Source organism: Rhinatrema bivittatum, chromosome 8 (genome assembly GCF_901001135.1).
Source record: "Rhinatrema bivittatum chromosome 8, aRhiBiv1.1, whole genome shotgun sequence".
NCBI lineage: Eukaryota > Metazoa > Chordata > Amphibia > Gymnophiona > Rhinatrematidae > Rhinatrema > Rhinatrema bivittatum.
In genome coordinates, this window is record NC_042622.1 from 84,140,851 (window position 1) to 84,168,172 (window position 27,322).

General features: G+C 44.5%; 1 protein-coding gene across 2 annotated transcripts in view; it reads left to right on the top strand.

Moving 5' to 3' along the window:
• ASS1 (argininosuccinate synthase 1) overlaps positions 1 to 27,322 on the top strand; it is a 230,497-nt gene that overhangs the window by 84,720 nt on the left and 118,455 nt on the right. For both annotated transcript variants that reach the window (XM_029612119.1, XM_029612120.1), the window contains exons 9-12: positions 8,366 to 8,396; positions 12,868 to 12,958; positions 14,979 to 15,063; positions 18,018 to 18,082. In XM_029612119.1, coding sequence (XP_029467979.1) covers positions 8,366 to 8,396; positions 12,868 to 12,958; positions 14,979 to 15,063; positions 18,018 to 18,082 — 272 coding nt within the window. The remainder of the gene's footprint in view (positions 1 to 8,365; positions 8,397 to 12,867; positions 12,959 to 14,978; positions 15,064 to 18,017; positions 18,083 to 27,322) is intronic.

The window sequence follows — 27,322 nt, forward strand, 5'->3', positions numbered from 1 at the left end:
TTTTTAAAAATCTACCCCAATATGTTTAACTTGGTACTATATAGAGATACTAGCAGAGTCTCCGGTTTCCTGTGGCAGATTTTTCAAGATTCTGCAGCAAGAGTTAGCAAATTTTGTGACAGATTTTTCAAAATTCTGTGGTAATTGTGGCAGTTGGCATAATTTTGCATAAAGATTCACAGCTATGACTGTCAAAAAAATCAATTTAAAACCATTCATTTTGTTTTTAAACATTATTTAAACTATACAAATATAACATTTTTATCAAGTACAAAAATCAACTATCAGGTAAAAATATATGTTACAAACTTTTTAACTGTGAAACGTTATTTTTATTTTGAATTGAAATATAGTGCAAACAACCTTTTTATATTTTCTTGAGAAAATTCTTGCCTTTCTGAGTATATGTTTATATATGCAGAAAATGCCCTCAGTATCAGCAGTCTGTCATGCTGTTAATTACACAGAAAAATAGATGTAAATATATTGGGCACATGGTAACAAAGGTTTGAAATTTGACAGCAATAGTGCAAGTCATCAAGGCTTCTATGAATTGAAATTAATGCTCTCTCTGCCATTTGTGCGACATCAGCAGTTGTAGACTTCCAAAAAACACAGCCAAGTCTTTGTAGCAGGTTAATGGTTCACCACATATGCAGGTGCAAGAACCTTTGTATAAAGGGACATCACCCTGTTAAGAATTTATATCAGAATCATCTTTGGTTTGATAAGGATTTACGAGATCTTTGAGGGATCAAACATTCTGACTGCTTTCTCTGTCCACTCCAACTTCACTCGTTGCCCCCACTCTTGTTCACTTCAGGACAGGAGGAAGGGGATGGGTGGAACAAAAGAAGGAGAGAGTTCCCTGCAAGCTTTTTGCAGGAGCAGAGAGAGAACTGAGACTGAAGGCAGACAGCAACTTGTAGTTTTCTTCAAAAGATTGAATTAAGAGGTGGGAAAGCTTTCAGGAATGTTGCTTCTGTGGCAGGTTGTCAGTTATGAGGCAACAAGCTAATTATGCAGTTTCTTTCCTGTGGAATCCTAGGAGCACGGGGTACTAGAGTACTCAGAGTGAGGTACATAATTACAAAGTAGATTATATCTGAGGGGTACAAAGGGTTATAGAATAAGTTAAATATAACTGGAGGACCTTGAGTTATAAATTATGGAAATCATGCAGTATATAATATACAATGTAGTTTATGTACAAAGATAGGGGCGGATTTTAAAAGGGTTATGCGCATAAGGTACGAGCGTAACCCTTCTAAAACGGCCCTGTGCGCGCCGAGCCTATATTGCATAGGTTTCTGGTGCGCGCAAAGCCCCGGGATGCGCGTAAGTCCCGGGGCTTTCTTGGGGTGGGCGTGTCGGGGACGTGATGCGGTTGTCATGTCATCTGGTGCCGCAGGCATGGTTTCGGCCCGGGGGGGTTCCAGGGGCGTGGCCGCGGCCTCCAGACCAGCCCCCGGACTGGAACATAGTGTGTGGCAGCCAGCCCAGCATGCGCAAAGTTACGCCTGCTTTGAGCAGGCGTAACTTGTGAAACAGAGGTGTGGGGGGTTTAGATAGGGCCGGGGGGTGGGTTAGGTAGGGGAAGGTGGGGGGAGGTGGAAGGAAAGTTCCCTCCGAGGCCGCTCCGATTTCGGAGCGGCCTCGGAGGGAACGGGCAGCACGCGCAGGGCTTGGCGCACGCAAGTTGCACAAATGTGCACCCCCTTGCGCGCGCCGACCCCGGATTTTATAAGATATGCGTGGCTACGCATGTATCTTATAAAATCCAGCGTACTTTTGTTCGCGCCTGATGGGTGAACAAAAGTATGCGTGCGCACTGTCTTTTAAAATGTACCCCATAGTGTGGTAATTATTATACAATACAGCAGATGTCAAACAAATGCAGTACATATCAAACAAAATTGTATCCTACATGAAGAGTGAAACTAAAAGGTGATAAGGAACAAGATGTCGAGACAGATGAAGAAATGGCAGAAATATTCAGAAAATATTTCAATTCTGTATTTGCTAAGGAAAACCCTGGAGAAGGACAGTTACTGGTAGATGAGGCCATAGATGGGAATGGGGTAGACTAGACACAACTTCTTTTATAGAAGAAAATATATGGAAAAAGCTAGGAAAACTGAAAGTGGACAAAGCAATGGGGCCAGATGAAGTACATTCCAGGATATTACGGGAACTCAGAGATGTGCTGGTGAGTCCTTTGAAAGACCTATTCAATAAATCCCTGGAAACGGGAGTGGTGCCGCAAGATTGGAGAAAAGCGGTTTGTGGTCCCACTTCAAAAGAGTGGTAGAAGAGAGGAGGCTAGAAACTACAGGCTGGTTAGAATCACCTCGATGGTGGGAAAATTAATGGAGACTCTACTGAAAGAAAGAATAATGAACTATCTACAATCCAATAAGTTGCTGGGTCCAAGGCAGCATGGATTCACCTGGGGAAAGTCCTGTCAGGCAAATTTGATTTATTTTTTTGATTGATTGGATGACTAGAGAATTGGATCGAGGAAAAGTGCTCGATGTGATTTAGTTGGATTTTACCAAAGCTTTTGATACAATCCTACATAGGAGGCTTGTAAATAAAATGAGAAGCCTGGGAGTTAGCACCAAGGTGGTGGAGTGGATTACAAACTGGTTGACTGATAAGAGACCTCAGGTAATGATAAATGGAACCCACAATGAAGAGAAAACGGTGTTAAGTGGAGTGCCACAAGGATCAGTTTTGTTACTGGCTCTGTTCAATATCTTTGTGAGCAACATTTTGAAAGGGATAGAAGGTAATGTTTGTCTATTTGCAGATGATACTAAGATCTGCCACAGAGTGGACACCTAAAGGAGCAGAGAGAATGAAAAGTAGTTTAAGAAAGCTTGAAGAGTGGTCTAAGATTTGGCAGCTAGGATTCATTGCAAAGAAGTGCAGAGTCATGCATCTAGGGTGCGGCAATCCAATAGAGTTGTGTGTGATGGAGGGAGAAAGACTGATGTGCATGGTCCAAGAGAGGGATCTTGGGGTGATAGTGTCTGGTGATCTGAAGGCAGCAAAGCAATGTGACAAAGTGATAGCTAAAGCCAGATGAATGCTGGTAGGAATAGAGAGAGGAATAATCAGTAAGAAAAAGGAGGTGATAATGCCTTTGTAAAGGTCCTTGATGAGGCCTCATCTGGAGTAACTATGTTCAGTTCTGGAGCCCATATCTCAAAAAGGATAGAGACAGAATGGAGGCGGTCCAGAGAAGGGCAACCAAAATGGTGTGTGGTCAGTATCGGAAAACTTATGAGGAAAGGCTGAAGGATCTAAAAATGTATACCATGGAAGAGAGGAGGTTCAGAGGAGATATGATCCAGACCTTCAGATATCTGAAAGGTTTTAATGATGCATGAACGTCAAACCTTTTCCGGTGGAAAGAAATCAGTAGAACTAGGGGTCATGAAATGAACTCCAGGGGAGATGACGCAGAACCAACACCAGAAAATATTTCTTCATGGAGAATGCCCTTCTGGAAGAGGTGGTGAAGACAAAAACAGTCAAAGAATTCAAACACTGCAGATCCCTAAAGGCTAGATGATGGAAATGAAGAAAAGAGGTCATGGAGCGTTACTACCCTTAACCAATAAGCCTTGATAATTTTGATGTAACTGCAACATTATTCTCTGAAAGGTACACAAAGATGAGATTTGTACAATGTACTATCAGCCTAGTTTGATGCACTCTCTACCTAGCTGCTATCAAACTAGGTTGAGAGTACAAGGTACAAATCTCATCTTTGTGTACCTTTCATCACTCTAAATCACATCAAATCTTCACTGATGGTACCTGTGCTGTTCGTACCTCTGACTGTGCATGTAAAACTGCCCCCCAAAACCTAGGCTACCACCAAAACCTCACCCTGAGATGCTAGTTGCCCCTCCTACTGTGGTATAAATAGTTTACTTATATGAACATTTTATAAATAGTCTGTCTCTCTCTTTCTCTCTCTCTACCTCCCCTTTTTTATCATAGGCACTTAGGGGCAGATTTTCAGACTCCGCGAATAGGCCTACTTTTGTTTGCGCTCCAGGCGCAAACAAAAGTACGCTGGATTTTAGTAGATATGCGCGGAGCCGCGCGTATCTGCTAAAAACCTGGATCGGCGCGCGCAAGGCTATCGATTTTGTATAGCCGGCACGCGCCGAGCCGCGCAGCCTACCCCCGTTCCCTCCAAGGCCGCTCCGAAATCGGAGCGGCCTTGGAGGGAATCCTCTAACGCCCTCCCCTCACCTTCCCCTCCCTTCCTCTACCTAACCCACCCGCCCGGCCCTGTCTACACCCCCCCCTTACCTTTCTCCGGGGATTTACGCCTCCCAGAGAGAGAAGTAAATCCCCGCGCGCGAGCGGGCCTCCTGCGCGCCGGGCCGCAACCTGGGGGCGGGTACGGAGGGCGCGGCCACGCGCCCGGACCGCCCCGGGCCGTAGCCACGCCCCCGTACCCGCCCCCAAAACGCTGCCGACATGCCCCCGAAACGCCGCGACGACCGGGCCCGCCCCCCGACACGCCCCCGACATGCCCCCCTCGGAGAACCCCGGGACTTACGCGAGTCCCGGGGCTCTGCGCGCGCCGGTAGGCCTATGTAAAATAGGCTCACCGGCGCGCAGGGCCCTGCTCGCCTAAATCCGCCCGGTTTTGGGCGGATTTAGGCGAGCAGGGCTCTGAAAATTCGCCCCTATATTTATAGCAAAATGATAAATCTAGGGGTAAAAGCTTACATGTACTTTTACTTTGAAAATTGGTGCAAAGACAGAGGGCAAAAATTATCTAGGGTTAGCGGTTATGTGGGTAGTATGAATATTGCCCCCCTAATGTCTAGTAAATTTTCAGGCACCTGCAGCCCAGTTCTGCATCTAAGAATCTCTGTCTGAGCACGAATTCCAGAAGCCTCCTTTTCAAAATTTTGGATGTATAAATGTAATGGCATTTCTCCATTTAATCCTGCAGCAAATTATCAAACAGACATAGAAGTATTTAGACTGGGAAGGTTCCTGTATCATTTTTCTAGTTGCCTACATGTTGGCGAGGCACTGCCTGCATTGTCTGACTGTGCCCCTTTTGTAAAGGCTGTATTTGAATCTCTCAAGTGTCTTGTTAATTCCCCCAATCTCTGCTCTGTTTCATATAAATGTTCTGCATTCTCTGCTCCTTTCTTTTCTTTTCATAATAATCAGATTTTTTTGATTCAAGCGCTAATTAATTTATAGTATTTTTGGTTCCACATAGCTTAATTCAGATCTTGGATGCGTCATTCTAAGAATATATGAACAATCTTTGTGCTTGCAGTTAGAATTCTCCTTGTTTTCAAGTTCTTTTATGGTTATAATCCCCTTATGGTGTTCACTGCGTTCGTCTTTCGTACACTGGTTCATTACTATACTGTGACTGTTTCTTTCCCATAAAAGTTATACATAGACTTTACTCCCAGCCATACAGTTACAAAATTACCCTCCCTACATTTAAGCACCCAGTACTTTGAAAATGAATTTATTTTGTATATCTACAATATATTGCATTTCGATGGGGGAACTTTTAGCACTGAGACAGGACATCTAGTGATCTTTAAACATTCCTTTCATGCTTTATGCATGTAACATTAGGGGTACATTTATTTTTTTACTCCTCCTGCTCCTTAGTATTTCCAGCTCAGTTGGAGTCAGAGCTGGCACCATGAGCCTTCATTTGAAGTCGCCTGCAGGATATTTTCCCTTATTTTATATGCCCAACCAAATTACTTTAATCCCATCATTCCAGTGTCAAGCCGGGATATATTGTTGGCAGTATTGACAGGAATAACTGTTTTCTGCAATAAAAAATCATTCGGGAATATAGTTGGAAACCACATGTGTACACTGTAAAAAATGTATGTGTGTAGTAGGCATGCTGCTAATGTACTCTACCTCACAGAAACATAGAAGTACGATGGCAGAAAAAAAAACATATGGTCAATCCAGCCTGCCCAGCTGTCCAATTTATATAGTCCTAACAATTTCCCAAAGATCCCCTGTGTTTATCCCATGCTTTCTCGAGTTCAGATACTATATTTGTCTCCATCACCTCCACTGGAAGGCCATTGTTTAACAGTGCTTAAGTGTATTATAATAATGTATTTTATTGTTTTAATTTAACATTTCTGTTCTGCTTTTCATGGCTGGTCAGCTGCCTCAAAGCGGATTACAGTGGGGTAGATGTTTAAAGCTAGCCGTGTAAGTAATTTAGCTGGTTAGAACTTACAATATACATTCATTGGCACGGCAAAGCCACTGATTATATGTGTATATATTCGCACTTAGCCGAATAAGTCTACCTGGCTAAGTTTAGACCAGCTCTATGGGGCGTCTAAACTTACACATATACTTATATGGCTAACTCCGAATATCGGTAATTAGCCGTGTAAGCCATGGGTATGACTCGGTATAACTCACTCCGCCCTGACCTGCCAGTACGTGCCTCTTTTTTTGCGTGTAACTTTTAGCCATATAAGGGAATTATACAGTTAAGCAGCGGCCATTGAATGTAGGCGCGTATTCAGCGGCTGCTAATAAGCCGTATAAGTCCCGCTTATCTGGTTAAAAAGCGCTGAACGCACCTTTGAATATCGGATCCAGTGTAATAGATTAGGTTAAAAGGGGTTAAATTACAGTAATGTAGATTAGGTCAAAATTACAATATAGATATTATATTAGAGTAAGATAGATTACTATTACATTTAAGGCATTATGTCAAGGTCTTTACATAGATCAAGTTTCTTGAGTCTTTGTGCTGCCTAGTTTTTGAATGATGCAGTTTCTTTGTGATAAGCCAATGCTGATCAGGAGGATAGATTGCAGAGGGCATCAGTTTACTGGGTAAGCAACCAAGATTTTAGTTGGTGTCAGAAGTCTAAGTAATAATTGATTCCTTGTAGGTAGGAGGGAAGTGCATTCATTACATCTGGTGCTGCACCTCTGAAGGCTGTTGACCTAGTGTTGTGTTTTTTTCCCCATCAGATTGTTTTCTTATATGAATTGTGTTTGTGAAAATGTATGATACTGTATTTTTAATGTACTTGTTTTGGGCGTTCCCATTCAGTTTGAAAAGGTGGGATACAGGTTTAAATAGAAACAGGAAAAAAAAGAAGAAGAAAAGAGTCTATGCATGTACTTTTAGTAACAAAGTAAGCTGATATCCATACATAATGTGAGCAGGTATCTTGTGTTTGAAGATAGTCTGGTTTTGTGCGGGCTGAGAAGTCCATGCAATACTTTTCAAGTTAGACACCCTGCGGAAAACGAACCCTCAAATGTGAAACATCAGACAGACACACAGCAGTATAGTGTTGAAGTTGTGGCCCTGTATAGTGAATGTGACTGCCCTGGAGCCTTTCCAGGGGACGTAGTGCCATGCTGACAGGAAATAGTTACTAGCTTCAAAGCTTGAGGCTGGACTGTTTGTGCCAAAGGACTGGTGCTTGAAACTACTGAAATCACAGGAAAATAGAGTTTAATAATGTCATCATGTTGACTAGTGTCTATATTTAGAGTAATAGGTTTTAAAAACTAAAAATTGTGCTACAAATCTACATTTTTACTTCTGGTGAGTGTGTTTTTGTATGTATGTATAAACAGATATAGATATATCACTCAGTGGTTGCAGAAATGTGTATCCTTAGAAACCTTTCTACTTACAAACAAATCATCTTAGTTTTCAGATAAGGAAATTGCATGCTTTTTGTCATTGCTGGGTGCCATTTTCAGCTGACAATATGTGTTTGCTGGTTTAACAGTATTTTCCCCTAATGTTCTGTTTCTAGTGGCATCAAGCTAACCTGAAGTGCTGATGAGTCTGGTTGCTCAACCATTTTTGCGACTGGCTCTGAGTCCCACCTTCCCTACCGCACATCCACCCATTCCACTTACTGTTTTTCTTATAAAGACTCCTATGAGGGCTTCATGTCTTGAACTTTAACACAAAGTTGCCCCTTTCTCAGTCAGTCCTACCTGTAACCCTCTTGGTTTTGTTCTACCCAATCACTGTTTTTAACTCAAAGCCTAATTTTTGTATCTCTGCGTCTTATCTGTGCATTTTGCCTAGATTGTAAGCTCCAGGGAACAGTGATTGTCTGTTGTGTGTCTGTATAACACGATATCGGTAGCACTATACAAATGACAATAATAGTTATATTTTTTTACTCACATCCGTATATATATATATATTTGTGTTTATGCACAAGCATCTACCAGTGAAACAGACAGACAGTCAGAGCTGGCAGAAACTGGCTCTGATAATTTCCTTTCAGCCGGTGTTACTACATTAATTTTGTTTTTCCTTTTTTTCTCCCCCCAGCTATGAGGGTGGTATCCTGGAGAACCCCAAGGTAAAAGATTTCCCCTCTTCTGACCGGTCCTGTGGCAGCAGCAGCAGCTAGAAGACTCTGGCTGTGTGTGCCGCAGGTTGCCGTGCCTAGTTTGTGATTTAGTGGACTGTGTGTACGCCCGGCCCTCTTCTGTCAGCAGTGTAAAGCTCTGCAGGGTCTGTAAATGTAACCGGGATGAATAGGGGAAGGGGTGACTCCGCAGGAGAGGGCATCGCCAGGAGCAATGAGACTCTTATAAGAAAGACGGGTGGGCACAAGGGTTGAAAATCTCTGTAGTGCCAGGAAGAAATGAAGCTTTTCTCACTGACTGCAGAAGGGTTCTAAAGAGTTACAGTGGCTTCAGCCTTCCCAACCTATCCACTGTCAGACGGTGGCCTCCTGCTCCTGCAGTTAAGGGAAAGCTACCCCACCCCTCCAATTCCATGCTCATTGTAGAACATAAAACCAAAGGCCTGGGAGGTTCTCAGGATTAAAGGGAATGAGGGGAGTGCATTAGCCCTGGAGCCCTGTTTCTCTCTGTGTGCTGGGTTGGGGGGGGGGGGGGACTGGTAGAGAGAAAGATTTTTTTATGAGAATAATATCATCTCTGTATGAGATTTTTTTCCTTCTGAAAGGTCTTTTCTGTCCACAGTGGCTCATTGTATGGAATGTGTGTTCCCATAACATGGGGCTTGCTTGCTTACCAGGAAAGGAGGCAAGCACAGCAAGATAAGACTGCCCCTGATAGGGCAATATTCAGCCTCCTATACCAGGCCATACTGCCTTACAGGAAAGCCATAGTTAACAATTAAAGAATGAGTAATAAATTAACGAGAGAATGTAAATATCTTAAGACAAAGTACTGACCATCACATGAAAATTGCTAAATTATAACTCCTATAGTACTAGCCTGATGTCGTAGACTTTTAGTTAATATGTATTAGAACATCTCAGTAGATTTAAATTAACCCCTGTTGTGTTGATTTATAGTAAACCGTTGTGATCTTTATTTGGAACGACGGTATACAAAAGTCTAAAAAAATAAACAAATCCATTTTGGGAAGCAGGTGCATGGTCCTGTATTTCATCTAAGAACATAAGAAATACCAAACTGGATCAGACCAGTGGTCCAGTCTGGATCACGTGGAAAAGGCACGTCAGATCCAGGTTGCTTCCTCCCAAAGGCAGGAGGTGTTTGAATAGCTGCGGCCCTACAGTAATAACAGGCCCGTAGCGTGGAATGGAGAGGTAATGTTGAGACTTCCCAGCATGCCGTTCAGACAGAGCGGGGCAAGGGGAGGGAACTTTCTTTTTGGTACAGAAAGGACTTTTGGTGTAACCTGGCTCACGTGAGACTGGGGTATGAGAGCGAACGTCCCCCCCCCCTCCATCCTACCCTCTAACATCCTGCCTCACTCAGGTCACTCTTCTAATGTTGCCCCCCCCCCCCATCGCCTGCTGTGATCTTAGTTTTCAAGTTAATGCTCTGCCGGTCTCACCACCCTTTGAGGCCCTGCTTAAAGGTCTGTCAGCAGTAATTACACAAACCAACAGGAAAAGTGTTGGGAGAAGAAGATACAGGGAAAAGAGGGGAGGGGGAAACAGAAAAGACAAGGAGACATCCATTTCGATTCAATATTTTAATTAACATTTGATTTTTTTTTATTTTTCTCGCACACCCAGCAGCCAGAGTTCTTAATGGTGAGAAAGAGAAGGGTGACTGGGGTGGAGGGCTGAAGATGACCTATCACCCGTCCACCAGAAGAACAGGGAGGCTTGACAATTACAGTTTGATGAAAACTAATCACTTTTTTTTTTTTTGTAATCCCGTAATCCATTTTGTAGTACCAGGGCTTTGGTTGCACCGAGTGTCTGTGGCAGGTTATGTGCTTTAGAGTAAAGGACTGTCATTATAGTGTAGACACTGCCATGTATCCCTGGATTTCACAGAGACACAGAAAGGCACAGAATAGGGGAAGGAAGTAAAGAAGAGAGAAATAGGAAGCAGACCAAATGAAGGACTGAGAAAGCCAGAGGTAGGCCGAGCTGGTGATCCATCATGGAGAGAATGTCTGTGCTGCTGTGTGAGCACCTCCCGCTGGCTGGGCAGTGATACACTCTGGGGAGAGGTCTCACTGGCTGTGCCCTGATAACCATTCTTGACTCCTGTCCCTGGATCATCGGGGGGGGGAACCTGAGGTTACAATGAAGTGTGTCCTTCACAGGACTCAGCACTACCTATGTAGGTCCATCACCTCCCAGAAGGTTGACAGGGGGGGGGGGGGGGGGGGGACGACTTAAAACCGGGGCAAATCCATTAAAATCCATTAGTTATCGGTCAGAATTTAATTGAGACCGGCCTCCTCCTCCCTCCTTCCGTCATACCCTCTAATACTGAGCTTAGGTTCAGGTGCACAGACTGCAGAAAAAAATGACCAGAGCCAAAGTAATACAGGCAGCCGCGTATACACATACACACAGCCTGTGCGTGCACATCCCAGCCCTCCCCCGGCAACCCCTCCCAGGCAAGACCTGCCGACTGCAGGGATTTCAAAAGCAGATGGTTGGGCCATTTTCTGCCTCTGTGGGGCTCGATTGAAGGGCAATGAGGCATCTAATGCGGAGAAAGATAGACATTTACTTGCTTTAACTTCATACGGCACTTTGAAAGAGTTCATTCAATGCCCGGCACAACAACATCAGCCCACATGAATAAACCATTTACAGCATCGATAACTCTGCATCATAGCTCACTTCATGCTCCATTTCCTTCCAATTTCTTCTCTCCGTGCCGCCTCCTTCCTGCCTTTCTTTTCTCCCTCCCTCTCTCTCTCTCTTTTTATTTTTTGCCACCACACTCTCTTCCTTTCTCTCGCTCTCCCCATGGCAGGCCCACCCCCCCCTGCAGGGACAGATAAATGGAAGGCACTGATATACTGCAACAAGTGATTTGTCAGCTGAACTGCGCTTCTGAAAGAGAATAAAGACCCAGCAGCCATTCAGCATAATGACGGCATGCCAGCCAAAATGTCACTTTATTTCTATTTAGTTATTTTATTTAATAGAGGTTGTCAGAGTTGGGTAAGAAAATTGGAAACTAACTGGCTTTGACTTGCAATGTTTAGTAAAGGGATTTTAATGCTTTTTTTTTTTTTTTCTGACTCCCTGGCTGCCGTGGGCTCTGTCGTCAGCTCACAGTTTTTACCACCGCATGCACGTTTTGTCTTGGTTAATGGTCACTCGCCAGGGCCCGGAACTGGCAGGTGGCGCATAGCGCGCTGGCCTTATCATCTCTCTGCAAGGGCGTCTGTCGGAACACGTCCGCAGTTCTGGATGTGATGAGAGAGCGGGTCCAAGGGCGAGTGTGAGACCTTGAGTGTGAAGGGCCGACTGAGAAGGGGATGGGCGGAAGGAGCTTGTGAGAGAGTGCATGTGAAGAAGAGCGTGAGAGAGAGGAGTGAGGGGTTGGGTATAAGAGGGTGCAAGGCAATGTTGGGCATATAACAGTATTTGTAGAGCTGACATATGTTGCTAAAATTTTGATAAGTGGGTTTTGATTTTTTTTTCTTTTTCTGCACATTCTGTAAGGAAGGGGTGGCGGCTGGGGGGGGGGGGGGCGGGAGGCAGGGGAGAGGCAGCATGAGGGAACCTGGGAAAGGAGGTGGGAAGAAGGAGAGAAACCCAAAAAGTTTGTGTAGTCTAATGCCTGCCTATAGGCATTGGATTAGGAGGCAAAGAATTCTTAGCTGCAGACAGCAGAGCCTCCCTTCCTCGGTTGCTCCCCAGCTCCACGTCTCAAGCTTAATTGCTCGGAGCAGTTTTCCAAAGAGAGAAGAGGGTTCCTGCTTGCTTCCCCCTCCCTCTCCCGCTCAGGTAGTTATTTGTGGGGTCCAGGGCACTAAGGTGTCTCTCTACTATAGCGTCTGCAGCGATAGACATTAGGGCTGATGTGTTTGGAAATAGGTTTCTGCGTTCCTCCTCTCTCTTCCCCCTGGGTGTATTAACCTTGGGGACACTGCAGAAGAGCGCTTGCTGCCGGCACACCTGCTGAGGTCACAGCTAGTCATTAGTTTTTCGGTCAGTGCAGAATAAAACCCAATTCTTGCTCTGTTTGTGTGTGTGTGTGTGTGTGTGTGAATATATATATATATATATATATTTATATGTGTGTGTGCACGAGTGGATGTGGCTGCAATGCGTTGCTCTCACACTTTGCTGCCTGACTTGCTTCTCTGTAGCTATGTGGGCCTCCAGCTGAGGGGGGCGGTGGTGAAAGAAGATGAGATCAAGTTGAGAGGAAAAATTGTATGATTTCCTTAGGCCTTTGTTCCCAATCTGGCAGCCAGCACTGAGCGCATCCATGTAACAGCATTCACTGATTACTAGCGGGGCCCATGGGTGCAGAATGGCATCCTATGTCTCTGTGTGTACTATGGATGTGTTGTGCGTGGGTGTACCTGTGTCATCACTCACATTCTTGTCTAATTTCCAGAATCATGCTCCCTCTGGGCTCTATGTGAAGACCAAGGACCCCGCAGAGTCTCCAAACACACCAGATGTGCTGGAGATTGAGTTTAAGAAGGGTAAGTGCCCTTGCAGAGGTGAGCGGGGGGGGGGGGGGGGGCCTCATGTAGCATTCTAGAAGGTGCAGCCCAGATTTACCTATTGAAAAATCAGTGCCACAGCATCCCAACAATGTTCCGTGTGTGTGTGAGGGGGGGAGGGAGAGGGGCATTCACTGGAGGGAGTGTGTGTGTGTGTGTGTGTGTGTGTGTGTGGGGGGGGGTCCAGGTACAGCGGGGCCCAGTCACATGTGCGTTAGTCAGGTGGAGATGACCCAAGCAGCACCAGCTTATAAGAGGCAGGCTGAGCCAGTCCTGGTTTTAACCCTGGTGCATCCATGGACTTGTAGTTCTAGTTTCTCTACTGAAGTTTGTAGAATTAACAAAGTTATAGGTGAGACCATTTTATTGGACTAACGTTATACATCTGTGACTAACTTTTACAGCAGCTATAGGTTTCATTTCAAGTCCATAGATACTAGGAGGGTAAAACCAGGACTGGCTTAGGCAGTTGACCGTTCCCTGTTACATGGAGCTGAGTGCTTGCTTTCAGGTATGGGGGGGGGCTGTGTTTTACCCCTCCCTCCTGTGTTTACCACCCTTCGTGGTTCACATTTACTCTTTATCTCTCCCACCAGTGCAGGCACAAATTCCCTTCACCCACACACATGAATGTATGCCATAGTATGTACACATTGATCATGCACTGCACACCTCACAACACTCCATTTCACACACACATATAAAGTCAAAGCTACCTGGTGTTTCAGTACTCACATACACACATAGAGACCAGTGTGTACAAAGATGTGTGTGCAGGTTCCATACCAAAGATACAAAAACAGACCCACACGGTCACCATGCTCACAGGCGCGCACATACTGCACACAGGGGAGGGGGACTTTTCCTTGCACACAGATAGAAGGCCCAGGACATTTTAATGACTTCTGAGAGTAAAAGGAACAAAAAAAAAAAAAAAATCACCCTGCCTGCTTCTATTCCCCAGTCATTCCCCAGTTAATTTATTTGAAGTTTTAATCTAATTATTAAGTATTTTAAACGCTAAGCAGCTTTCCTAAAGAAGATTCCCTCTAAGCGAGGCTCTCTGGCGGGGGGTCCCTCCGTGATGGGCGCCTGATAAAGCCCCAGAAAGAATGGGCTGTGGGGTCTGCAAGGACGGCTCACGGTTCATTATTACACAGACTTACATTTAATGGCAAGAAAGACTAAAAAGGAGCCATTTAGGCCTGATTGGCAACTGATAGCACACTAAATGCTAATAGGGAGGACAGATGGAGAGCTGATTATTCTCCGCTCTGGAACAGCTTGCTTTGTGGCCACACAGACCCCTTGTCAGCTTCCTAATACATTTATTGCTCATTTCACACTGCTAAAGAAAATGCCTTCTTTCTTTTCAGGCCCTGTTCCCTCAGCCCCTTCCTCCCTCACCAGGGCCTTTTTTTTTTTTTTTTTTTTTTTAATAAGGTGTAATAATTAATTCATAGACTTCCCTCAGCACTGATGATGGAGTGGGGCTGGCGTGGATGTGGACAGGCCCCATTCACTCTTGTCAGGCAGATAACTTGAAGCATGCGTTGTCTGTGTCCATTGAAAGAGACATTACAGGAGGGGGTGTGTGTCACACTCACATCCCTGGCTGGTGGGACAGAAGGGGCACCTCCTCAGACAATGGTGCAGCGTGAAATTTAATTAGTTAAGGGCATGGTTGCAATTTCACAGCCCCTGCAAGCACATAAAAAAAGGAAGAAAGGTGTGTTTGGGTACTTTATCCCCTTTTCCGTTTCTCTTTTATTCTCCAGTTCTCTTTTCTCCAAAATGCAGCAGCTAGAGGGTGCCATTAAAGAAATAATTTAGTGCTCTTAATACGCAATATTTATGTATAAAATGTTGATCTGTCCTGTAGCTATCTCCATGCCTCCAGTCTCCCCCCAGCTGTTTCCTCCCAGTCTCCCTCTGTCCTTTCTCTCCCCTGTTGCTCTCCCTCACGGTTTTTGTTTGTGCCTTTTTCCTTACCTTGTAGGTGTGCCTGTGCAGGTCACTAATGTGAAAGATGGATCCACTCGCCATTCCTCCCTGGAACTCTTTATCTATCTCAATGAGATCGCGTAAGTTGTTGCTTCTGCCTGGAGAGGCCAAGGCGATTTATGCAGGCAAAAAAAAAAAAAAAGAAAAAAAATGTTTTTATCCAAGTTGATGGGCTGCCTGAAAACTGCAGGCCCTCAATGTGGCTAAATGTCCACGTGATGTCCCGCAGCTTGTAGCCTGCCTTTAGAGGAGGCACTCCCCGGGGAGAGAGATGGGGAGGAGGGGGGGGGGAGTTAGGATAGGAGAGGAAAAATTGCATATAGATTGTACTTTTACAGCAAAAATTGACCCACAGAAAAAAGTACAGGGTGGTCCATGGAAAAGTAGCCTGCCTGCGTGGCCCTGGTATTGGAGGCGGACTACTTTTCGAACAGGCCACCCTGTAGAAACAAATGTAGATAGATAGCTATGGCAAGTTATAAAGCCTACTTTCTTTCACTTTGTAAATTGGTGCAAGCCCTTAGGTAAAAAGTCTGTGTGGTCTTTGTCCCAATGCTGACTGTTTGAAAATTACGCTCTCTCTCTCTCTGCATGTTCAGTCTCCATTCTCCTTGGGACCTGGGACCGCTTGCATCTCATCGTTAAAGCCCTTCAAGTCTTACTTTACTTAAGCCTTTCTGTCGTGCTTTGAGCATACTGTGAGGGCAGGAGCCCAGAGCCCCCAAACAGGGCTGAGCTACCCAGGCACAAGCTGTACATTATTCCCCGAAACCATTTTGAAAATTGTTCTTTTATGTTTATGACTTATGATGTGCCGTCTGTTCTTCATGAGCTTGCATCAGGCGGCCACCTCGTCAGCCCCCAGGACCAGCAGTCATGTGGAAATGGTCTTGTCTAAGGGTCAGCTTGAGTAAGAGTTAGCAGAAATTTCTTAAGGTGGGTAGGTCTGTGAGTGTGCATGCTATGGCCCCAGAGAGATGTGGCAGCACATGGTATATCACGGCAGTCCTACTCATCACCTAGAGCCAACTTGTCCAGATGCAGACTGTGAGCAGTCACAAATTTCCGCTGCCAAATCTCCCACAGGCCTGGCACTTCAACTTTATAATCAGTTTAAAGAATGTTTCTTTTCTTTCCCCCATGGTTCACCCTATGCATAATAGTGGGATGGCCATCAGCTTAAAGCTAGACCTGAACCAAGGATGCTGAAGAGGCTGCAACAGCACAGAATGAGCTGCGCCAAAGAGAATGTTCCATGATTACAGCTCCATCCTATAAAGGAAACCACAGTCCCCAGCTCACTGCAGCTTTCCCAGGAGCAGAGACAGTACATTCAGACATTCAGTGATTACAGCTTCATTCCACAAACAGGACCACAGACCCCCGGCACTCACTGCAGCTTTCCCAGGAGCAGAGGCAGTACATTTAGTGATTGCCCTTCCATCTGCTGGGCAGAACCACAATCCCCAGCTGTCACTGCATAGCTGCTGTCACTGGGTCTCATTATGGCTCAGATCTACTTGATTTAACTTGCTCTCTCTTTGGTAGATAAAGAGCAGTGTCGGGGTCTGACGGCAGTCTTGGCTTACATCCTCATATAGCATCTGTGCAGGAATCTCCCCTGATATGCTCTGAACCTCCCATCATGTTACTTTTCTCTCCCGTCCTGCATCTTTGTTCCTTCTTGTTTCTTCCCTTACTTCGAAGTCCAGCATGCAGACCCCCACATCCTCCTCTTCCTGCCCCTCGCACTTTTTGTCTCTCAAAGCTGAATTGTAATGAACTCGTTTATGGACTGCTCTTTTTAAATGTTAATGATGGATTTGGAGATTTTCAGCCAGCAGGGTTGCAGCTGCAGTGGAAGGCTACCTTTCCACCTCTCATTCTCTTCACCCCTTATTTTGGTCAGTGTCAGACTTAATTGTGGGTTTTTCTGTGCTTTTTTGATAAAAGGGATTTACCCTGCCAATGAGACGGCTCCTGTTCTTCCCTTCCCCCACCAATCCTCCCCCACCCCCCATGTGTGAAAAAAGGATATTTGTTGCTTGTGGAGAGTGAAGGTCGGGAGACAGGCAATAAGTAGTGCTGGCATTAGATACGGGCTGGCGGGTGGAGCGGGCAGTGAGGGAAGTCCTAGCTTTAGACAGGGACCGGCAGGTGGGACAGGCAATGAACAGTGTCCTGCCTTAGGAGCTGGTGAGTGAAGCAGGCAGTGAACAGGGTCTTGCCTTTGATTGGGGCTGATAGGTGGCATAGGCAGTGAGCAAGGTCTCACTTTAGGGGCTGGTGAGTAGGGCAGGCGGTGAATGGGGTCCTGCCTTTGATAGGGGCTGGCAGGTGGGACAAGCAGTGAATGGGGCCATGGACTTTTCTGTAACTTCAGCATTGGTTCTTGTCCTCTTCTTAATTTGCTTCTCCTGTCTTTTCATTTTAAGTTCTTATTTTGTGTAGCTCTTTTGTTTTGGAGGAGAGTGAGAGGTCATAGATTTCCTCCTCACATGCTTCGAACACTTAATTCTTTTTCATAAATTGAGTTGATGAACACAAGTTCATGGGCTGCTTTGTACAATATCTCACAAGAAGTGCCTACTCTCCCCCCAGCCAGCCACTATGCAGCTAAGCAGCACTTCTGACAGGTTTCTGAGCATTTTATGCTCACTCCTCATTTCCATTGAAGGCAACAAGACCACATTGCCCAGCCTGCACCCCTAAGGGGCATAGGGACCAGAGAAGTTGGGGAAGATGCTGTCAGCAGTATTCTTGTACCGGTTCCAGATTAGGTTTGTGCATGCTCTTTGCCTCCTTCCCTTCCTCTCCTGATTATGAGTCTCTGGATGGGTGCCGCCATGGATACCTTGCTGAATAATGTTTCCTAAGAGACCATAATATAGGATGGAAAACTAAGTTCATGTAGGAGTCATCATCTACTTGTGGAGCTCTAAGGCTTCATTCCTCTGGTGTCATTAGAGAGTGTTGCAACAGTGCTTGGTTCTGGAACATATCTGAAACCTGCCATTTCCTTTTTCTTTGGCAGTGGGAAGCATGGAGTTGGACGCATTGATATTGTAGAGAACAGGTACATCGGAATGAAGTCCCGAGGTGAGTCTCTGTGTAGAAAAGCCACAAGGAGTGTGGGTATTTGGAACCAATGACTGTGGGTGTTAGATGTTAAACAAAAAAATCGTTGTGTGTGTACCCGTTGGGTGCTAAAACTAAAGCAGTCCAGTTTAAGGAAGTGTGGCATGAAAGCTCTGAGGTTTGTGCATGGCTAGTTAGCCTGCAGGAAGTCCATTTGTCCACATGATCATCATAGAAGAATTACAGCATCCCTTCGGTCCAATTGAGTACGAATGTTCGATATCCCTTACAATGAAATGTAGGTGAGAAAGTTCCTTAATAAGGCTTAACCCTCTTTGACGTGTTGCAAATGTCAAGAATTTAATATAATACATTGTAAAGAGATGAGATTGACTGAGAGTAAGACCCGGTTCTCTATCTCTTTTGCGCACATAAAGAAGGTAAGTGCTGGTTTGCTGCTGCTGAATTAAATTGGCAGGGAAGGAAGCTAATAAACAAATTCCTTTCATGTCACAATGAAAAGGCAGGACAGGGACAATTCATTAGTAATTAAGGATTACATTGAACCCCTAATTAGCAGCCTGCATTAATGGTAAATAATGGTAATTGTGTTAGAGGATCCACAAAGGCCTTGGATTGAGTGAAACAGAATGAGCTGCTTGGGTGGAACCTGCTCTCCCAGGTACACAAGCTCTGAAAGCAGGGCCTGCTGGAGGGAAGCGCCAAATCCCAGCCATCCAATTGCAAGCAAACTGTCACACGTTGATGACGTCATTTGAGAAGGAGCCAAGTTAATCATGTCAGTGTGTGGTTTTGTAAGGCCCCTCTGTGCTTATGGTTTGCATAGGACTGTATTTGACTCTTTCATGCCTTGGAATGAGTGGAGGTTGATTCTTTTGTGCTCTGGAGACAGTCATAAGTCTGTGCAGTGTGAGCCTAACTCTGCTGCTTTCTTTTCTACAAAGCAGGAGGCGTGCTGGATGACTGTATGCAGCAGGGGAAGGAGAAAGGCTTGTGGGGAGAAGGGGAGCAAAGGAAAATACATTAAAGAGGCGGCTTCTCATGAAGATCCCTTAGGTCGTGCAGTGTCCTAGATAATTCTGGGTTCTTTGTAGATTGATAACTTTTGCTGGATTCTAGTAAGATTTCTTCAGGGCATCTGGAAAATGAACCTGCATGGTCTTTAAATTCTTGCATAGCATTGTCATAGGATAATTCTTTTTTGTTGCAATATAACTTATAAACTACAATCCACAATATGCCTCCTTGACACACCCCTTTCAACTAAACAACAAACATTCATGAATATGTTAATGGCGTGCTGGATTTCTCTACGGTTTGTGATAACTTATATTGCAAAAACCAATCTTGGGGTTCCATTGCCTATATGGCTCTCTCTGACTGGTATCATATATCACAATATATGCCACTGTATTAGCTATTATAGTTATGTATAATCATATAACTCTATAATGTTCTTATTTATTTCATCTCCTTTTTTTACTTCCATTTTTTTTTGGGTATTTTTTATGCAAATAAAACCATTTAAAACTTTACTATCTTTGTTTCATTTCGTTTTGTTTTTCTCTCTCTCTGTATGTTATCACACCGCGGGATATAGTCTCACTGTGTGCATGACTACCCACTTATAGTCCTTTTATTGCCACACTTATCCTTTTTAAAATGTGAGATATGGTTGCGTTGTCCTTTTCAGGTGTTTTGACTTGTACTATTCCCACCTTCTCTGATGCATGACACTGCCAGCATTTCGACGATTAACCTCTGCTTCAGGAGCCAGAGAGAGTTGTTTAAAATATGATAACATACAGAGACAGAGAGAGAAAATCAAAATGAAATGAGACAAAGACAGTAAAGTTTTAAATGGTTTTATTTGCATAAAAAATACCTTAAAAAATGGAAGTAAAAAAAAGAGATGAAATAAATAAGAGCATTATAGAGGTATATGATTATACATAAACTGTAATAGCCGATACAGTGGCATGTACTTTGATATATGACACCAGTCAGAGGCAGCCTCATAGGCAATAGAACCCCAAGATTGTTTGTTGCAATATAAGTTATCACAAACTGTAGAGAAATCCAGCACGCCATTAACATATTCACGAATGTCAAGAGGAATCTTGATATTAGAATGTGAAGCATTACCTCCCCATCCCTTAGAGATGTCAGAAAAAAGGGATAAGGCAGTGAGAGACAGAGGTGAGACAGACAGATTACAAGCAAGTAGGACAGAGAGAAGAGCATGGAGGGGACAGGGCAGAAACAAGCAGAAGGATGGAAGGGAGTAGTATGGAGAAGAGATGGGGAGAAGGATGGTTGTAGGGGGGGGGGGAGGACAGGGGGTTGGTAGGACAAAGGACAAAGCAGAGATGAGAAGAAAGATAAAGGAAAGAAGATGAGAGAGAGGAGGCGGTAGGAGACAAAAGACAGCCAAATCAGCATGACAAAATCCTCCTTCCTTTATTCAGTGTAAATTATGAGTAGGAGCTGGTTAATTGTCAGGAACCTTCAGGCTCCTCTTGGAAGACACCATTGTCCTTGGTTCCAAGTGCCACAAAAGGGAAATCATTAGTATTGATTTAAACGACCTTGGAATTGAAATTTGTTAAAACTACAGAGATCTAGTCACCCATTTTTATTTATTTTTTTTTACTACCAGTTTCCTTTGGCTCCTTCCAGGTCAATCAGAACCAGCCCCTATTGATCTACAGTACTGTGAGGTTTCATTCACAGCTACCTGGGGTTTGTCCTCTTGTTTTATATCCCCTCTCAACTTGCAATGAAAGTCCTGAGCAGGGAGCCACCAACCAGAGCTCCACCCAGAATGTGGAAATCTTAGGCCCTAGGCATAGCCAGTCGGTGTCATTACTCTTCCGCTGGCTGTGAGAGCTGCCTCTGCAGTATCTTCAGCCAAGGCTGGACTGAACAGGAGAATTGACCTGGGAATCAAGCCTGAGTCCTTCTCTCATGGTAGATTGAGCCACTAGGCCAACCCATTTTGCTGCCATATAGCCAGCGCCCTGGGTCTTCCAGGATTGTGCGGCCATGGCAAGGGCCACAAAATTCAGCCCTTGCTGCAGAATTGGCCAGTCTTGGCTAAACTGCCATGGGAGACCAGGGGTCATCCCAGCACAAAAGTAGTGGAAGTAGTGGAAAAGCACATTTACCCTCTCCCGCCCATGCCAGAAGAGAACCATTGGTGGCAATGGGCAACACATGTACCCTCTCCCTCTCACCCATCCACCCTAGAAGAGACATATTGGTGGCTGTGCAATCTAGCCATCCCCCACTCCCCAACCCCTTAACTCACTGGCTTCTATCAGCCAAACAGGAGAAGGAGGTTGGCTTTGCAGTGTCTCCTGCATGTCTTCCTTCTTCCCCAGTTGGGGCCTGAATGGCTCACTTTGAGCCACATGTTTCAAATTACAGTGCTCAGGCCCTGGAAGAGGAGGAGAGACGATGCTTCAAAGGCACTGCAAGTCTGGCATCCATCCTGCTGTTTGGCTGATAGGAGCCTGTTAGTGAGGATGTCTGGGGGGGGGGGGAGCAGGAAGAGAGTAATCGGATGGGGGGGGGGGAGTGAAGTGAGTGAACCAGGGAAAGGAGGGAATGAGTGAATGAACTGGGGATGTGGGGAGTGAACCTGGGTAAGTGAGGGGTTCATGTGGTGGGGGAGGGAATAAATCAGGGGGAGTGAAGGGTTTGGGAGGGGAGTAAACCAGGGTGAATGAGAAGTTTGTGGGAGGAACTAGGGTGAGTAAGGGATTCGTGGGGGTGGAGAGGGAACTGTAAATGAGTGAGGGGATCAGGTGGGGGGAGGAAGTAAAAGAGGGAGAGTGAGGAGATCAAAGGGGCTTTAGGCTTAATGGAAAGAGGATATGGGAGTGTGATTTGGGGAGGGCTGTGGCTTCCTTCCCTCCTTCCTTCCTTCTCCTTCCCATCCCAATCTTCCTTCCTTCTCCACCCCCAGTCTTTAGTTCCTCTTCTTTTTTTTTTTAATTCAAATTTTTTGGCAGATGATATCCTCCGCATTGTAGTCAACATCATGCGAAAACAACATAAATATCAAACTACATAACCCTCCGATGCTCCATAACGATACATACATTGCACTACAATTTCTCAATATAAACAGCATTGCCACACCTGTATTTTGAATTATCACCTCTCCCCCCACTAAAAATCCCCTTTCTAACATATTATGCAACATAGTCAAATTATTAATCATATCAGTAACCCCCCGCCCTCCTCCCTGCATAACCTTTCATTTATTCTTCCAGTGTCGGTAGGGTCCCCATATGTTCTCAAAGCCATCCAACTTATCATTTTTCATAGCTGTGAGTTTCCCCAAGTGGTAACCTCTCTCAATCCTGACTCCTATCTCTAGCATCGTAGGCATTGCCTGCCTCCGCCACTAGTAGGCAATTTCGCATCTGGTAGAAATGATAATTTGTATTATTGGACACTGTTGCGACTCATTGCCCACTTCTACTGGGATATTTAATAAACACATTTTCTGATCCTTAGGAATTTAGAACCCCAACGAGTCCTTTAGAAAACCTAGGATTTGATCCTAGAGTTTACCCACCTTTGGAAATGTCCACCATGTGTAACAGAATGTACCTTGGGTACCACACCCCTTCCACACCTATCACAAGTTGCTAGTACCATTTTACATAATTTAACTGGTGTCAAGTACCACCTGTATAGCAATTTGTACCCATTTTCTTGTATTGAAGTGGACACTGAACTTTGACCAATAACACATGAATCCCATTCAATGTCCTCCAGCTCTTCCGCAAATCTGTCTCCCAAGCCAGCCGGGATATAGGTCTCTTGAGCTTATCCGTTTGCTCACAAAAGTTAATGAATAGCATTCTCCCTTTTTTCATTTCCTAACCGATCTTATCAGAGAGGAAATAGTGAGCTAATTGATTGTAGGAAAATTGATCCTTCTGCGACAAACCATAGATTTGCTGCAACTTGGGAAAAGGGGCCAGATCTTGACCATCCCCTTATCTGCTCCTGTCTGGTTATCCCCCTCTCTCTCCATTTCGCTATTTCCTTAGTCTCCATCCCTGGCCCTAAAAGTTTTACTAAACAGAAAGGAAGTATGATGGAATACCCGTCCAACACCTGCCAACTTCCAACACTGTCCGTGAAAAAGGTGAGAGCCCATTAACATGTATTTTCCCTTCTTTCCACACCCTAACCTCTAAATGAGGACCTCCTGCCACTGCTTGAGCTATGTTTACCCATGGCCTATGTTGCCCTTTCTATGCCAGCTAATTAAAGCTCCTAACTAGGCTGCTACAAAATACCATGAGAGATTTGGGACACCGACCCCCCTTCTCAATTTCCCTTGAAAGAGAACTTTACTGGATACACTTGGTGGCTTCTGTTTCCAAATAAATCTCAACAACTTACATTGCCCTAATTTCAGAGCCCCTTCAGGAACCCTTACTGGAAGTGTTTGAAAAAAATAACAAAAACGGGGCAAAATGTTCATTTTGATAATAGCTGTCCTTCATAGCCATGAAAAATCCATTCTATCCTATCTATCTAAATCCCTTTGCAACTCCCGGTTCAGCGGATCGTAGTTGAACTCAAACAGTTCCTCCGCTCTCGGACCAATTTTGGCCCCCAGATACTTCACCCATTTTTTAGCTAATTTGAATGGAAGCCTACTGCCAAGCTCTGCAAACCGCTCCCCAGGGATAGTTATATTCAAAATCTGAGTTATCCTCATTTACCTTAAACTCTGAGATCCTCCCAAATATTCTCATTTCTCCCAAGAACTCTAAAGAAACCTCAAGTTCAGTAACAGCAAACAGTAAGTCATCCACAAACAGTGATGTCTTATAATCAATCTCCCCTACCCAAACTCCCCAAATTAGGGAATAATGTCGTATCCTTTCTGCCAAAGGTTCCAGTGATAAAGCAAACAATAGCGGAGACAACAAGCAACCCTGCCTCGTTTTTCTCTTCACCTCAGATGGGGCAGAATAAGCACCATTCACCTTTATACACACTTGTGGTGCATCATATCATTTCCGAACCCATCCTATAAAGTCCTTCCCCATCTGCAACTTCTCTAATACTTAGCCAAAGTACCCTATCAAAGGCTTTCTTTATGTGGACAGCTAATCCAACAGCTGACAAAGTCCTCTGCTGCGTCTGCCAAATTAGTTCCCTCCTCTTTTTCATCCTAATCTTTCTTCCTTCTCTTCTACCCCCTCACCATTCCTCTGTTTCTTCCCATCTCCCCATCTCCCCATCCCTAATCCTCTCTCCTCATCCCCACTCCTGATTCTTCTTCCCTCCCATCCCTCCTTGCCTTTCCTTCCCTTTCCTTATCTTCCTTGAATCCCCCATCCTTTCCCTCTGTCCTCCTCCATCCCTTACCTCTCTTCCTCCCTGCCTAAGATTCCTTCTTCATTTCCCTCCTCTGCACTCTGCTCTCTTCCCATTCCCAGATCCCTTCCTTCCTTCCCAGCCCCAATCACTAATATCCCTTCCTTTAATAAAGAACCAAATAAATTAACTGAAAACAGAAATGTTATAAAGTAAAAAAAATACATTATTTAAACTGCAAATCTATACAAAATTATGAAAATGTACTACATAATTGCACAGAATTTGCCAGCATTTGCCACAGAATCTTAAAAACAAAAATCTACCGCAGGAAACCGGGGGAGGGGGGCTCTGCTTATAGCTATTCAACAAGGCCGGTGAATAAAAGTGTTTGCTGTTGTTCATGCTGTTTATTGTGTATTGCATTATTTGTTGGGAAATGTTATTGTATTGCTGGGAGAGAATGATATTTATAGTTATGTACTTTGGCTTATAGCTCTCTTAATGAGAGTAAGGAATGGGGTAGGTTATCTTCAAGGACAAATTGTTATATATTTTATATTTGATGTATTGCATTGTCTTTTATTTAAAACTGTTTATTATTATTATTATACAAAACAATCATAGAAATCATAGAAATGAATAGTACATTAACTTTTATGCACAATAGCCAGCTTACATACAATGAAATGTTTCCAAAGTTTTTTCTCCTTTTCCCTATAGTGCAATATCCATAATGCAGTGGTCAGCAACAAAATCTTTTCCACCCCTGTCCCACCACAGCCAGAAAACAAGGGCATAAATAAGTCACTGCCTCCAAAATTAATGATGTAAACCTTCTTTGGTTTCCTTTGGAATTAAAAGGCAGTATAAAAATAGAAATAGAAACTATCAAAAGCTGACATGGGGTCAAATGGGGCAATAATGAGCGGGGTAAAGAAGCATATTGGGTTCTGTTACCAGTTGATGGAATGGCCTCCCTCCAGAGAATCTAGGAGAATTCTAGAACATACCACAGCCGGGATGTCCCAATCAACATCTGGCAGATTGAAATCCCCTAGCAACAGCACCTCTCCTTTCGTATAAATTTTGTGAATGTCCTTCATTAAATCTCTATCCATTTCTTCTGTATGTGATGGAAGTCTGTATATTACACTGTTAAACCCTGGACCCCAAATAAAATTGGGGGTGTTCTGCAGAGCTCTTCGAGCCCCTTGATCAGGTGGTATCAGACAATAAACACACCTAGTGGTTCCAGTAATAATTCCCTTTATTAGAATTTACTTGTATGCAAGGAGTTTAGCATAACCATATGCTAATTTTAAGAAATCAGAAAACAAAAACAATATATAATTTCAGTTGCTCAATATTAAAAAGTAGCTCATTATTCAGTATACAGTTATTAACTGGAGCTTTGTTCTTTTGGTTGGTCATGCTCACAATATGATTTATTTCCGTATAAGTTAAAACTCAGCTTCTGACCAGTAAAAGCTCTCTTAGTTAACTATGAGATCCATACTCTGAAGCATTTAGATGGATAACTCAGAAGTTATCTGGCTAAATTAAAATTTTGGGCATTTAACCAGCTGTTTTAGCCAGATATCTTATTGTCCAGCTAAAACTTAGTGGATAACTTAGGGGCATTCTGGGGAATTTTGGGGAGGAGTTATGTATCTGGCTAAGGCCTGGATTTTCTAAAATCGCATGGCTTTCTGAATCCCATGGTAATGGGCGGGGAGCGAAGTGGGGGGCAGGCCTGCGAAAGCCGGCAGTGATCGCACCACCACTGTGTTATTGCTACCGGCTTTTCCACCCAATAGCACCACCGTGCTTATCGCCGCCAGCGAAGTTACCACCGTGTCCGCCCCGATACCCGCCCCAACTCCTCCTCTTCCGGTCCCGACTCCGCCCCTATCTAGCTATCGCACGCAAAAAGGGACTTTTCGCATGTGATATCAATAGAAAATGACCCCCTAAGTTAGCTGGTTAACTTATCTGGATAAGTCTGGTTGAGCCAAAGAGCTATATTAGCCAGCTAACTTTAAGAATATACCTGCAAAGTTAGCCGGATAAACTTATCCGGCTAACTTTGCTATCAAAGCAGTAGCTGAATCTAGACTTCTGTATTTCTAACAGTTTGTGAACCTTATGAATAATAATTTCTTACTACATACAGGGGCGGATTTTCAAAGGGTTATGCATAACCCCCGAAAACCCGCTCCTGCACACGCTGAGCCTAGTTTGCATAGGCTTGGCGACGCGCGCAAGCCCCGGGACGCACGTATGTCCGGGGCTTTGAAAAAGGGGCTGGGCGGGGGCGGGGTAGTCCGGGGGTGGGGTCGGAGCCTCCAGGCACAGCGGCCATTTGCTGCTATGCCCGGGATCGCGGCCAGCCATTGGCCGGCGCGCGCAATCTACGCCTGCGCGGAGGCAGGTGCAAATTATAGGACAAAGGTAAGGGGGGATTTAGGTAGGGTTTAGGGGGGCGTATTAGGGAGGGGAAGGTGGGGGGGGGGGGGCGGGCCTGTTATAAAATCGGGTGTAGATTTGTGCGCGCCGGGTTGCGTGCACAAATCTACGCCCGCACGTAGTTTTTAAAATCTGGCCCACAGTCTTTGCTTCTCTAAACATTTTACTGCTAACAGTAAGAAAATTCTAGTTTATATCAGTTCTGGTCAGTGTAAAACACTGACTTTGGCTTCAGCCTAGCAAAAATAATTGTAGTTCACATAATTTTATGAGACCTGCACAATGAGCTTAGCTTGGCCTTAGAAAAAGCACAAACAGGCCAAAGGCCAGTTTTCTAAGATTCTAAATTAACTCTTTAGTGATTATTCATAACTGTCAAGCTAAGAAAACCCTATTATTAGGACTTTTATGCACATA